Raw genomic sequence first — 14,387 nt, 5'->3', positions numbered from 1 at the left:
ATCCTTAACACAAGATATGTAACGATCGTCTTCTACATTTCAGGTTTAGGTTCCAGCAGACGGCACCTGCAGGCCGGTGGTAGCCTGTCTGGCAGCTTGCACGGTATCAACAACAGCGAACCGATGCAAATCCCGCCAGCACCACTGCCACCCGTTAGTGTACCGCCGCACGTGTGCATCAACGACACTTTGCTGGATCCGGATGACCTCAACGATGACCTGTTTATGAACAGCTGTGACCGCTTCGACGACAATGGTGAGTGTGTATAGCGGTGAGCGAGACCGACGACGGCGAGGGGGCTTTTCCATCAGCACTGCAGCATTTGCCACTTCTGCCAGCACCTCTACCGGGGACAATACTGTTGCTCGTTTTACTATTACTACCCGTACGACTACTGTTCCTCGTTGCTGGCCATGCTTTGCCTTGGCAACCGCATCCCCAGTGTCGATAGCACTCGTCGGCTAACGAGAACATTCAGCGGCAGCGACAGCAACGGCGGCCAAGGTAACGACTTCCAAGCAATTCGAAGTCGCCGACTCCAGAACTACGATTACGAAGACTACTATCAACAGAACAGCTATCATAACAATCACCAGCACCAGCACCACTACCACCATCATCACCAACAGCAAGAACAACAATATCCAGCTATAGAAGGCACAAACGTTGACACTACGAAGATTATTTACTATTAAACGTCCTTCTTCGTGAAACTTGTGCGGAAACAGCAAAAACGAACTCACGATCCCTGTAGCCGTAGTCGTAGGAGACTTCCAGGTCTTCTGCCACGTTCGAACCCAGGCAAACAAAACCAGAACAGATTAACAAGGCATTAACAATAAAGACACAAGGATAAAACTAACATTAGATAAACTAAATATTTTAATTAAAAGTGAACAGAAAGGTAACAGTAAATCAATTTTTTATCCCAATTATGAATTAACATAATACTGTCGAGTACATAATTCATAAACACTCAAAAAATCAAGCGATAAAGGAGTAAAAACATTACAAGTATAGTAAACAAAAGAAACAAACAAAGATTTCATAAATAATCGCAATACATTATATTTTAGTTTAGATTTTCCAAGGTGCAAAGCGAGGAAACGTTACGGTAAATAGTAGATCTTTAACTGTAACATAGTTAATTATGATATTGGTGGGCAAAACAGAACTGTGGTGGCAGAGAGTAGCAAAAACAAGAGAGTGAACCCCGCGGGATGTGCGGTGAAGTTGTTTTATTTGTAAAGTTCATTTTATAAGAAAAAAAAAACCTTTTTAATAAAAGCAAAAATCAATTGAGAAAAAATGCGTAAACGAATAACAAAAAAAAACTAGGAAATATTTAATGAATAACAATATACACAGTCACATTACACGAGACAAACAAACACAAACACACATTCAGACATGGTAAGAAATTAAACAGCAAACACTCATTCATATTCAAACAATCGCAAGTCCGTGTGAAAAATCGTAGAAACACCCAAATTCAACACTTAACAGGAAGTAAAGGCAAATCACATAACACACCTATACACATACATGGAACATTGATTTGTATCTTAAGAAGAAAAAAGAAAAAAGTTGTTTTTATATATTTGTACGACATAGTTATTAGACATTCATAAACAAAAAAACGATGTGTAGACTAATTGAAGGTAAACAAACGACTAACACATAGAATAAACGGGAGTAAAGGAAGTATCTGAGGCAGAATAATTTATGTATTCACCCCAAAAAAGCTCAAATTTTATGAAAACTTAACACTAGTAAACTTGTTCATACGGTTTTGTTTGTTATTATGAATGAGCAATTAACTTACTTCGAAGATTATTTGATGTTTTCTTTCTTCAAGTGGTCACACTGAATATAACTAACCATTGATGTAAACAAAAAATTGATTGAGATCTCTCAAGTTTACGCTTATCATGATCTTCCCTGTAATGCCATAGCAAAACACAAACGAATGTGAGTATAAATCGTGCAACTAGTCGAAATTAATCAAGTTTTATATAAACCCAGTAACGCAATAGTAAGCCATCAAACAATTCCGTAGGAGTGGGAATAAAAATAAATCGTTGAGCTCTACAGGAGTGAAGGAGTTAAAACAAAACACAGGACACTACAAGTGAACAAGTAAACAACACTAACTGAACAAGCAAAGCATAACAATTAACCATGTAATAAATGTGTAAAGAAATCTAAAACAACTATTAATTAATAAACAGAAGCAGGAAAGTGAGGTTAACCAAGAATATTATCGCAAAATGTGAGCGTCCAAAGAATAGGTAACACACATACATACACGAGAAGACGTATAGTGAAGCGAGAGAAACATGCATATACACACATACAACCCATGCGTTCGAAATCTGGGCATGCAAAAACAACAAACGTACGTCCTCGTCAGTATAAACCAAATCATAATACTCACACGTAACAAACACAAAAGCAAGAAAACAAATATCACATTCAAAATACACAGCAACTATGGAATATGGTTAAACGAAGCAAGAATACATACACGTAAGCGAAGGCCGAAACGAATGTAAGCGGAAAAAAAACACTAACAAAAACGTCAAAGGGAATCGCGACTCCCCTCGAATATCTTCCAAATAGGTCTGTATTTGTTTGGAATACGAAAACAAGCACACTAACACAATTCTTATCCACCACCAACAAAACTGAACAATGAAAATAGTGACTTCCAATTACAATTTCAAGAATCAAAGGTTCAGGAATTTAATAATTTATCAGAATTTAACTTCGAAGTTTAATTTTTAGCTAAAAGTGATCATTTAACTTGGTTCCCTGTACATACTGAAGATGCTATCCAAAAAGTTCTGCAAGTAGAATCCACGCTACTTCAATTAATATCGTACATAATAGGTACACTAATTCCCGAAAGCACATGATGAATTTTTAGTTTTTATTACTTAAAAGGACTTTGTTAAACCTTTCCAAATTCATGGATATAGTAATGTTTACTGTAAAATTATTTTACTTCTAATAACTGCGCCATTGTGGTGAACTGCTTTATTTTTTTTTTGTATTCATTGAAAAGCGACTGCTTCACCTTTGAATATTTCGGAACATTCGATCGAGCTCCCTCATTTGTCAGCTGAATAGTATTTTGCATTGTTACGATTGGCTGCGAATTCAATTAAACCACTCTTATTTTTAGTTGTATTGTTGAACCAAACTCGCAAAGGTTTTGTCACCTCGAATGTCATTCATGTATGATCTATAACCGGGTCTTTCTGCTATTGATTTTTTTTGTCTAAACGACGTCACATCAATTAAACTTTTCTAAATTTGCAGTCAATAGAGTATGATCAGCAACCTCAGCATGTTACACTTCTTTGCGATGAGCGTTCGATCAACCGATTCTTCGAGCTCATCAAATCCTTGAGCTTTTCACTCTCGTTCTATTGTATTCAGAACCAGTGTGACATACAAATCCTGGCTCGGTCGTGAGCTACTCAGATACTCTCCGACTGCGGAGTTGCTCGGAAACCGACGACCTGTTTCCATGGAAGACTGTTACGTGATCTGCACTACGGTTACATACATCACCTTGGTTTTTCCAAAACAACGCACGTCTAAAGAATTTACCACTATCAGTCGTTAGATTAACGGTGAAGCAAAGCGATTAATGGTGCAACGACGAAACTGAAACCGGTATATCAACGAGTCGCGTTCTATTCAATGTATGTAGTCCCCGGCGGTGATTTGACCAGATCTATCTAAATTTTATTGGAAGTTACACTTTTACTACCAACTCGTTGGCTGCCAACAGTTCCCGTTCGATGAACTCCAGATGTTCTTCGTGTAGCACCAACATCCGGAACATTCACTGCACATAATTCGACGGTGACTTTTCTTGATAACCGCATCCTCCCTAGCTGAGATTCGAAAGCATATGATAGTTAATGATGTCAACATAACAAGGTGGAGATGACAAAACAACTAAAACTGCAACAACTTTTAACAAACGGTATTGGACGTGAAAAAGTGCTGAAAAAGTGAAAAAGTGCATACTGTAACACTTATCTTGGACATGCAATCGCTGATACCTAAAACGGCTTTTCAATGGAAAGGGGCAGGGCCGGATTTATATGGACAGAAAAGGTTGCTTTGGTACATAATATTTGGGGGGGGGGCGGTGCCAAGGCCCTCCCGGCCCCCGCTAAATGCGGCCCTGGAAAAGGGGCACGGATTTTAGCGGTTCCGAACCCGAAACTTTCATCGACACTTCAGACCAGTTTCACACATGTCTAATGCTTGGTTTTCCAGCTTCATGGTTATCCAGAATTTGATTTCTTCCATCATTTGGTGCAAGAACGATGCCTTTACGGCAATTAGTACCCCACCTTTGACAAAAAAGATCTTCACAGCTCCAAATACAGTTTTATGGTAATACATTTAGCTATTTATGAGATATTGCGACATAACATTAAATAGTACCCGGCAGTGAGCGATGTGCCGAAATGTGGTATTTTTAACCAAAATAGGAGTTCAGGAAAGGTGCGACAAAGTCGGCGTGAACTAACTGGATCGAATACCTTCACAGTTGGATCGGATACCATGTCTTAATTCCTATCTATAAGTAGAATCCACTCGCAAATGAATTAGTGCGCGTTGTGTCGAAATTCGTTGGCATCATCATGGCATATGACGTTGTTGTCGTTATCAAAGTGAATTTCGCTCATACAAAAGCAAAAACTTTCAAAGTCTTTTATAAAAAGAGCCTTCCAAAAAACCCTGCTAAAACATATTCATTGTCCATCTGCATTCTGCATAAATAATTGCTGTGTTTTTTTTTTGAAAATGCATTGTAGAATATGAGTAGATCGTTCCAAGCCATCCGGGTAAATGTAGCTCGAAATGGCCCCTAAGTCGTAGTGAATCAATCAGTGGATAGAATCAACAACAACTCTGGCGAATGTTGGGAGTTGGAACAAACGCCGCTCTGACTGCATTTGCTGCTCAAGTGGATTGAACAAATTTACTTGAAATCCACGGAATTTTGAAGCAATTCCCTCAGCAGATATAGCATCATGGTACTTAAAATGTCGAAATAGTGCCCGTAGTCTTTTATTAGCCCCAAGAGCAACCTTCCTTCATTTTTGCTGCATCGAGGCGGCATGCCCTGAATGGTATCCGTCTTCTTGAGTAGGGGAAGAGGCCCCAAGTGTCAAAATAACAGATAGGAATGTGGGAAAACCCGAAATTTTCCACATTTTGATGAAACATCTAGCATTTCGGCGAGGCAAAACGCCCTAGTGGAACTAAGCTACAATGTACTACGCGTCTCCACGCGGTGTCCATACCAGAATGCAGATTCGCCGATGTTTGGTGCATTGTTCCCTAATAGTTGCCAGCAAAAAGGCGTGTTGCTCATGAGTTTACCGGCAACGAAACATTACCACTCAATATTATTGAGATTTTTCCCCCTACTTTGTGAAACCCACCTCGGTCGCGCAGGTGTTCACCTTATTCAATGCGATCAGCAAAGAAAACACAAACACACAAACTTCATACAGTCAAGCAAAATGAAAAGCATCGTTCAGACCTGCGTCGAGTGTTGATTTTTTTATACCCAATGCGGCTTTTACTTCGGCACTTTCTTTAAATCTTTCATTTCACGCCATAATCAATATCAATATCGGTCTTAAATGCCACCAGCCACCTACTCCATCAACAACTTTCTCTGAATCATGCTTTTCGATATCAGTTTCGCTCTGTAAAAATTTGGCCTAAACATTCTTTGCGTATCAAAGAATATTGTGGCCAAATTTCATGAGATTTGATCAACAAAAACCCCACTGACAATAATAGAACAAAACGAATCAAAGTCGTCATTTCCCCTATTAGATGGGCGTTTCAAATCTTGTAATCAACAAAGGTAATCAACATGTTTTGTGCAAGATGGTACTTTATGAGTCAGATGTCCATGTTTTTCATCATAGTAGCCCAATTTTCATACTTGAAAAGAAGCAAACCAAAACAAAACAATAAATTTGACATTCAAGATGCCGATTGAACCATTTATGGAAAATCCTGGTTACTATGATTGAATCATGTCGATCACAAATGGTCGGGACTCTGCCAAAACCAAGGCCAAAACGCATCAAGCGGCTTATAGCGGCTTTTTTCGTAAAAGCATAACGGAAGTCATTTCATATCAATTCATCCACACATTTATTGTAGGATATCCTTAGGTTCGGGGTAGTGGGAAATCCAATACGATTTTTATTCAATTAAAATGCTAAGCGAAAGCTGGGGCAGAAAAATGGGTAATCTTTTGTTGGATCTTGGTGCCATATGGCAGAACCCCGGCCAAATGCTGTATGGGATAACAGCGCCTCTAGCGTTTTATTATTATGCTTCTACTTGTTAAAAGAGCTGATTCAAAAGTATAAAATTGCTTATGTCGTTCCTGTGCGCGTGACTAACATCACGGTTACTTCGGTCAAAGTACTGGTACACCAAGTGTCGAACCGATGTTGGTGATGAAACCAAACATGCACTACAACATGAAGCTTGTTGAAGCATAATTTGGCAAAATGAATTAAATAACTACATCGCCATTAGCGTTCTAGTACTTATGCTTTTACTATTTTAACTATCAATCAATGGTCAATTTGCTTCCTCAGTTAACAGTCCCGTTTCAAGTACTCCTGTCTTAACCTTTGATAGCTCTGTTCTAACGTTTACTACTTTTATACTACTCTTAGGGTGCGGCCAGAGTAGACGCGAAATGGGAAGCGAAGCGAAGCGTCCATACGATTTGACAGCTTCGGACAGCGGGGACGTTTATTGTATCTAATATAGGCCCGATGCCCACGTAGCGTCTTTTCAACGCTGCGTGCACACGGCGTTAAAAGGACGCATGTGTGCATCGGGAAAAAGCGGTAACGCAGCGTCGCCGCACCGATACACACCTGCGTTTTTCTAACGCCACGTGCACGCAGCGTTCAAAAAACGCTATGTGGGCATCGGCCCCTAATGTGCTGGTAGCGTTTTCGTTTTTATCCGGCGACAGCGGCAGTGGCGGCGGCGTGAATCAACGCGGCAAAGTTTTTTATCCTCATGCGAATTTTAAGGGCACTAAATGTCAGCACGCTGCTAACTAGCTCATCTCCTAATAAAGAATTCTCATGAGCGGCGACTGCTTGCTTCGGGTAGATATATTTACCTTACCCAATGGAACTGAAGTAGACAATACAAAAGAAAAGCACCCTCCCTCCCTTCAACATTTCAAAACAATTGAGCAGGCGAAACAAAATTATCCGCATGGAGTCAGACTAAGCTTCGTCATGTGGCGCTCGTGTCGCGCTTCTATGGGGCCGACGACCCTTCGTAATTCACACTTCCAACTTGTTGAGCTGCTCCCGAATAATGCGGAACGGAGCAAAATATTGCATACAACATTTGCAGAGATAGCATAAGGTCAGCCCTGAGCACCTCCGCCGATAGCCGATCAAACTTGGGACCCTTTTAGATTTCACGCTTTGGATGGCTGCTTCTTGATGAATACTGGCTGAAACTTGAAGAATTTGTTCGAAGTGCTCAAAACAACATGCTCTGCAGCAGAGCAAGACTTCCACATACAAAGATACATACCGTTTACGGGACTCGTACTTTACTCCCGGAGAGCTTTGGTTCTTTCCGTTCCGTAGCCTTTGCTTCTCTACGCTCCTCAATCTTCCGTCGGGCTTCTAATATTTTCGCTGAGTGCGCACAGCTGGATTTTCTAGTCAGTCCATGTTGATTCGCCGCCCGAGCCTCGCCTACCGCCTCTGAATCTGATTAATGCGTAGTCAGATCTCGCCTATTAGATAATTATGGTCAAACGCTGTCGGCTACTGACAAGCGGGCGCGGGTCTCCTCTACGATGTTTCACGTGTTGCCTGGTTTGAGCAAGGGCAAATCCGTTGATGCCAGAGAAAAACGCGACATGTCAGTCACTCACTGATCCAACACGATCATCTGAATAATTGGCTCGACCACTTCGAACAACTTCTTCAGGTTTTGACGCTTGAACATCCCGGCATGTGCCGCCATCAAGACTGCGACGCAGGAGGTTGAAGCTGCTACCATAAATATGGATCGATCGCATATCAGCAGAGATGCTCAAATTCAACCCTATGCCATCCGCGCAAATGCTACATCAACAATTCTGCAATATTTCGGACACCATGACTTTTCCGGCGGACTGAATGCAAGGCGTCCTAGCGATAGTTTCCAATGGAGGCGATCTGACTGTATGCGACATCTGCAGGGATATCATATTACTGTACATTGTTTTCAAAACTCTGCGCAAAGTTATCCTCATTCGGAAATAGAGAAAGGTCAGTCCTCCGAAGCAGTGGGCAGAATTATGCCCGGAGGACCATGCGAGAACCATACTGTCACGCTCTGCATCAACCTGCAGCAGGTCAATGAATTCCAAGAATCCCTCTATTTGGTACTCATTGATCACGGGACCTTCCATAACCGTATGGTAAGATGCGCGGCTGCAAAGCAAGACCATGCTGAAGGTGACTGGGTTTGATTTCCGGTCCGGTCTAAGAAATTTTCTCAACTTTCTTGGACATAAATGTATCATCGGGTTAGCCTCCTACTTACTCCTACCTACTTACTTATGGGTCCTGAACACCTTCGGTCGTGCAAGGGGCTGACTTGACAGATCTCCATTCTGAGCGATGTCCAGCTATCGCTTTAACCTGATCTCAGCCGCATGATATACGAGTGCAAAAATGGTAACTCGGCTTAGAAACCTCGCAGTTAACAACTGTGGAAGTGCTTCATGAACACTAGGCTGCGAGGCGGTAATGTCTTAGTGGGAGATGTGTAATGCCAATATGAAGAAGATGACCACGGAAAATGCTTCAATCATCTGAACCACAGAGAAGGTTTAGAAAAATCGTTGACCTCACCGAAGCGCAGTACGAAGCTATCACGTGCAAACATATTTGCAAACTGCTGAGTACGAAACTCACATAAACAACTCTAGAACGTCTTGGATAAAATGTTACCGAATGCATAGATGCTTGGCCAGGTATTATACGATTGGTTCCGTGCTTTACTGATGGCTGATTGATTGTCACAACACGGGATGGGAATGCTTTGAACATAAAATATCTGCCATTGAAAGTGGTACCACCACAGGGCTTCCTGATTAGAGCGGGAAAGTGCAACGTATTTTGCTTCGCACAACGATATGGGCAACTACTGTTGTTTTCCGTCTCATTTTACGAGACACAGCTCCTCTCATGAACGTGAAGACGTATCCAGTAGTGAATTTCCTGGAATCTTGTTCTCCTCCCCAATCGGCATCGATATACCCAAACAATTTCTAACTTCGATCCTTCGAATATGTTAACCGATTCGATTTCGTACCCCGTAGGTACCGTATTATGCACTTGATAAGATGCCAATGGCTGCGTCCCGGATTTGCATTGAATTGGCTGATTTGATTGACCGCAAAACTAATATCCAGCCGCGTTGCATGCGCAGGATAAGTAAGACAGCCAACTGCCTCCTGTTATTAACTTCTTTACTCTCCAGGGCTTCGTCCGGCGTTGTTGGCGGCATTGATTTATCCAGCTTGATACGCGCCTCCGCTGGTATGGAAACAGGATCTTGGCCGACCAACAGCTTACCGTCCTTGCGGTCCCGTGTGATTCGCAGTTGCATGCAAAAAGCTGCTTGACCAAGATCCTTCATCTTGAAGCGATTGAGGAGAAACGATTTCAACGCATTCTTCAGTTTGGCGTTGTACGTAAAAATCATTGAATCGTCTATCGTCGTTTTGTCACCATCGATTCGGAAGTACAAGCACGGATCTACTTTGGACTTCTCAAGCCTAAACACTTTCATCGCCTTGTCCAACTTAGAGTTCTACACTCGAATCGACTGTTTGAGCCCGTAGAGTGCCTTTCGCAACCGACAAACTTGCCTCGTCCGTCAATTTTCCAGAAGTCAGAAGGTATCGGATGGTGGAATACCGTACCAGCAGATCATAAACTTCGCCGAAATCGATTCCTGGCCGCTACGAGCCAATCCAATCGAGCTACGTCCAATAACTTCACCAAATAAAGAAATATTTGTAACGTAATCTGATTGCGACGGAAGCGCAGGCTCGATATTGACATCCAGATATTCTGAATCACTCGAATGTGTTTCGGATGTAGTGAACCCTTCAAACTCATCCTCGCTGTCAGCCCAAAATTCTTTCGACAAACACGAATCGTTAATCATGTTTCTTGCTTTTTCGACGAGTGTCCGGTTCATTCTCTCCATCACACCATTTTGCTCGGGAGAGTACGTATAAGTTTTCTCGTGGAGTACTCTTGAACATTTTAGGTCTGGTGTTCCGCCATTGACTTAAATTTTTCATAGGCTCCAAACACCAAACACTGCGGGATCTCAGACTGCTCTGTAAAAATGGAACTGAACAAATATATGGTCAGTCAAATCACATCAAACTGGAATGCACTTCCCCATACGAGCCAATCCAAAAGGCTCGTAACGATTAACCCCAAGAAAACCCAACAACTATTAGGTCTCAACAAAAGGGATCTCAACATCTACACCGGTCTAATAACTGGACACTGCCCCTGCAGATACCATCTACAAAAGATCGGAGCAATCCAAACCTCAAATTGCCGCTTCTGTGACGAGGAGAGAGAAACATCAGAACACATCCTCTGCTATTGCAGTGCACTCACCCAACGTAGGTTCAAAGTTCTCAGCAAGCCCTTTTTAGGGCCTGCTGACATATGGATCTTATCCCCCAAGGACGTGGTTGGCTTCATAAAGCTAGTCTCGCCAGAATGGGGGAGTCACATACTGTAACTCAGGATCTCTATTCATCAATAATAGATGGTCTTGAGTTCAGTCGATACCAAGGTATCTCAGTGACAAACATGTTACTGAGATAACTTGCGTATTTCACAGTAAAAGGGTATATCACAATAGTCCTAAAATCTGGACGCAGTGATCTTCACCCGACAAACGAGGAAGGAAAAAAAAACACTTCATTATTTCGTTCCAGGTAATATAAGAAACTTTTACGACTTGCATCGTCGATAAACGTCATCATATACTGGCTGCCAACAAGCGATGTAACTTCAATGGGACCCACCAAGTCTGAATAAACTAATTCGAGTAGCCCACGACGAAGGAAAAGAATCAGCTCAAGGATGCTTACCTTCAGTACAAGGGATGCATTCTTGTACAACTTCATTTACTAACTCAATTCTGTCTGTCATCAACACAAGCTTGTGTAAACTTTGGCGATTGTAATCACCAGACGGCAGTGTTAGATGTAATGAGGGCTTAATTTTTTGTCTTTATTTAGGAGACTTTCAGCCCAAGGCTGGCTCGTCTCCAGAGGGCTTACTCAGTTGTGGCACGCCGAACTTCCACGCCGTTTGAATTTCAGATTTGAGTATATCGCACCTTCTCCGTTGGCATTTTTAGGAGCAAACGACAATTTCACGTCTGCATATTTTTTTTTTCTTTAACTGCATCTGATGTCAACGCAGTGTCCGATGCTTCGAGTCCCATAATCATGGGTGCGTAGAACTTCGGAAATCCCACTAGCAACCACGCAGCAAGTCGACCTTGAAGCCGATTCCTGCAAGGTTATGTGGTGCTGTGAACATCAGCTCATCAACGTAGGATTCCACGCTACCGCATTCGTCCAAACGAATTTAGGTTAGCTTCCTTAGCAACCCGATTTTCCTGGTCAGACCGTTGTCCTGAAAAGCATTCTGTAGCTTTTTCGAAGCTTTTCTTGCATTCTAAGAGTCCTGGATGAGACTGTAGATCATCGTTTCCAGGCTCAGGTAAATTGTCGCCAGCGTCCGCAATCTGACATCATCGTCGTTTGCATGCCCTCGTAATTTTTGACTCCTATTTTCATTATTATTTCTAATATTATTATTACTGTTTTATCAATTGAGGCACAAATAGGTTATGAGTTATTCGTTTGTAATCAATTTGTCCCTTAATTTGGATAGCTAAAAATAAACTGAACCAAATGGACTATTTCTCTCTAGTTTTCCTGTGTGAGCATTATTGGTAACATGCTTTTCACGATTACCAATGTTTAATGCTCTGACAATTTCTCATGTGATTTGACTGTTGAGGGACAGCTAAAAGCAAATAATGGTCATGTTTTACGCTTATCACATGTGGACCATGCTGTTCCACATGTGATAGTCATTATCTATGTGCTATTTTGGAAGATTGTTCAGGAATACTTACAGAACATATTTACCCAAATAACCCCGTTGACTCAGTTCCCATAAAAAAAACTGTCACTACCCGAACCCCTGGTGTACACAACCACAAATTCCACACACATAAGCGCCAAGTTGAAGGTAATCAACTAAAAACTGTAAATCCCTATGATTAGCTGTTCGTTAAACGAAAGTAACACCCGAGAGAATCAATCGAAACCAAACAAACAAAATCAGCAACAATTTGAACAGATTTCTGTGTTGCAATTGTCAGTTAAAGCACAAAACCAATAATAGACGATGAAAAGCCTGACAAACGCAGGAATCTTGCAAGCCTTTTTCCAGCTCAAGTAGGCTTTGGAATCAATCAATCCGCAATAAAAAAAAGGACCTGTACGCGCATCAAGTTTATAATCACTGCCTAATAAAATAATACAAAAAAAAAAACAAAAATACATATTGAAAATTTTACTGATCAACACAAAAAAATTAAAACATTCAATATTTGTGGTATTACACGTTAGAATTTCCACCCAAGAAACCATGCAAGGGTAGAAACAACGATGTCTACAAACATGCACGAAAATGACAACTAGATTCATAATCAATGAGATAGGTACGAGCACAAACAAACACATACACACAGACACATAAACTGAACACAAAACATAGTTGCGTTTACAGGAAGTCCCTTTAAAGAAGGAGCTCGTTTCGCAAAATCGTTCCGCAAAGTCAGAATAAATTAACAAAAAGAAAACTAGAAAAATACGAATAACTTTTATACAACCCTATTAAAAACATAGTGGACTGCACGCGAATGATTCTCAGAAACGGCTTCCTTCACCGGCAACACCACCGTTGTCGAAACGATTCCAAAGCTTAGTTTGATCGATGACCGGTTCCAACAGTAACATACAAGCCCGTATAACTCGTATAAGGTAGAAAGTGATAGTAGATTTTTTTTTGCAAAAAATTAACGGAAACAAATTGTGTAAAGTTATAACGACGCACGGTGCGATACGGTCTCTCATTGTTCGGGATGGGGGTCACTTGAAATATGTCTAGCGCCTAGACCAACCAAATCAATTAATTTCCTGATGAGAATGGCATAAAAATATTCATTTGAATAATTATTGTAGTACAATTTCTTTAGACATCACATCATCAGATTTCACTCAAACTTGAACTGGCGTTAAAATTCATCGACTCCGTCACAAACAGATCGTTTAAAATTTTCTAAAATCTCAGTCATCCTATCATGTTTTTACTTTTTTTTTTCAATTTCCTCCACCCCACAATGAGGAAATCAAAGCGTATTAATACCGATAAACGAGACAAAAACGTGGGACAGCGGCCACATTATGTGCAACCCCATGTTTATGGAACTGAATAGCCAAAAAACTCATACAATGAGATCACACTATGCTCGTCTGCTCACGAATGCGCAGCATGGTTGTTTATAGATCATCAGATCGTGTGTAACGAATGAAACATAAAAATACGTTTTCAACCGTAAAAAAAAGTACTGATACCAGAGACGGGCATGGTGAGATCGGTTGGCATTAATCTAAAGGCAAAGAAAAATTAATGGAAACAAGTAAAAGTAATTCCTAATGTTGTTTGTTATAATAAAAAATAAACTGTTACATAAATTATAAAATAACAGCAAAAAATAATAAAAAGAAGAAAACATCTGAAAATAATGAAAAAAACTGAAGAAATGTTAAGAGTATAGAACTCATTTTGATATTAATTAATAAAAAGAAGAAATGGAGGAAGACGTAATTTTAAGAATCAATAACGTGAGTTAACGAAAAATATAAGATAATGATTTAAAAACAAAAGTGTTTTTTCGACAAATGCTTGCGTTTCATTTGTGCCGGATGGTAATATCATTTATCTCAGAATTAATACATTGTTTCCAGTTTGCCATTCCGGAGATAGCGAATTCGATTCTAAACGCTAACCCTAACCTACTAAGAATTATATGTCAAAGCGATCCAGATTCAGCAAAACCGTGATTTTTTTTGTAATTTTTTATCTAATAGTATAGGAAGCGGTACCTTAACTCAAATCTGGGCTCAGCGAAAAAGCGAAAAAATCTGGGTAAACGGTATCCACCTTTT

General features: G+C 40.7%; 2 protein-coding genes across 2 annotated transcripts in view; one reads left to right on the top strand and one right to left on the bottom strand.

Annotated features, from left to right (window-relative positions):
• Window positions 1-14,121, top strand: part of LOC134224624 (uncharacterized) — a 619,481-nt gene extending 605,360 nt beyond the window's left edge. Inside the window, exon 17 of the mRNA XM_062704057.1 lies at window positions 44-14,121. Coding sequence (XP_062560041.1) covers window positions 44-270 — 227 coding nt within the window. The 3' untranslated portion in view covers window positions 271-14,121. The remainder of the gene's footprint in view (window positions 1-43) is intronic.
• LOC134206113 (uncharacterized) lies at window positions 9,428-9,892 on the bottom strand. The gene has a single exon (XM_062681806.1). It carries the CDS (start codon window positions 9,890-9,892, stop codon window positions 9,428-9,430), a length of 465 nt encoding a protein of 154 aa, XP_062537790.1.
• Window positions 14,122-14,387: the final 266 nt, after the last annotated feature.

This window comes from Armigeres subalbatus, chromosome 1 (assembly GCF_024139115.2).
Source record: "Armigeres subalbatus isolate Guangzhou_Male chromosome 1, GZ_Asu_2, whole genome shotgun sequence".
Taxonomy (NCBI): domain Eukaryota; kingdom Metazoa; phylum Arthropoda; class Insecta; order Diptera; family Culicidae; genus Armigeres; species Armigeres subalbatus.
This window is presented reverse-complemented; position numbering and strand designations above follow the sequence as displayed.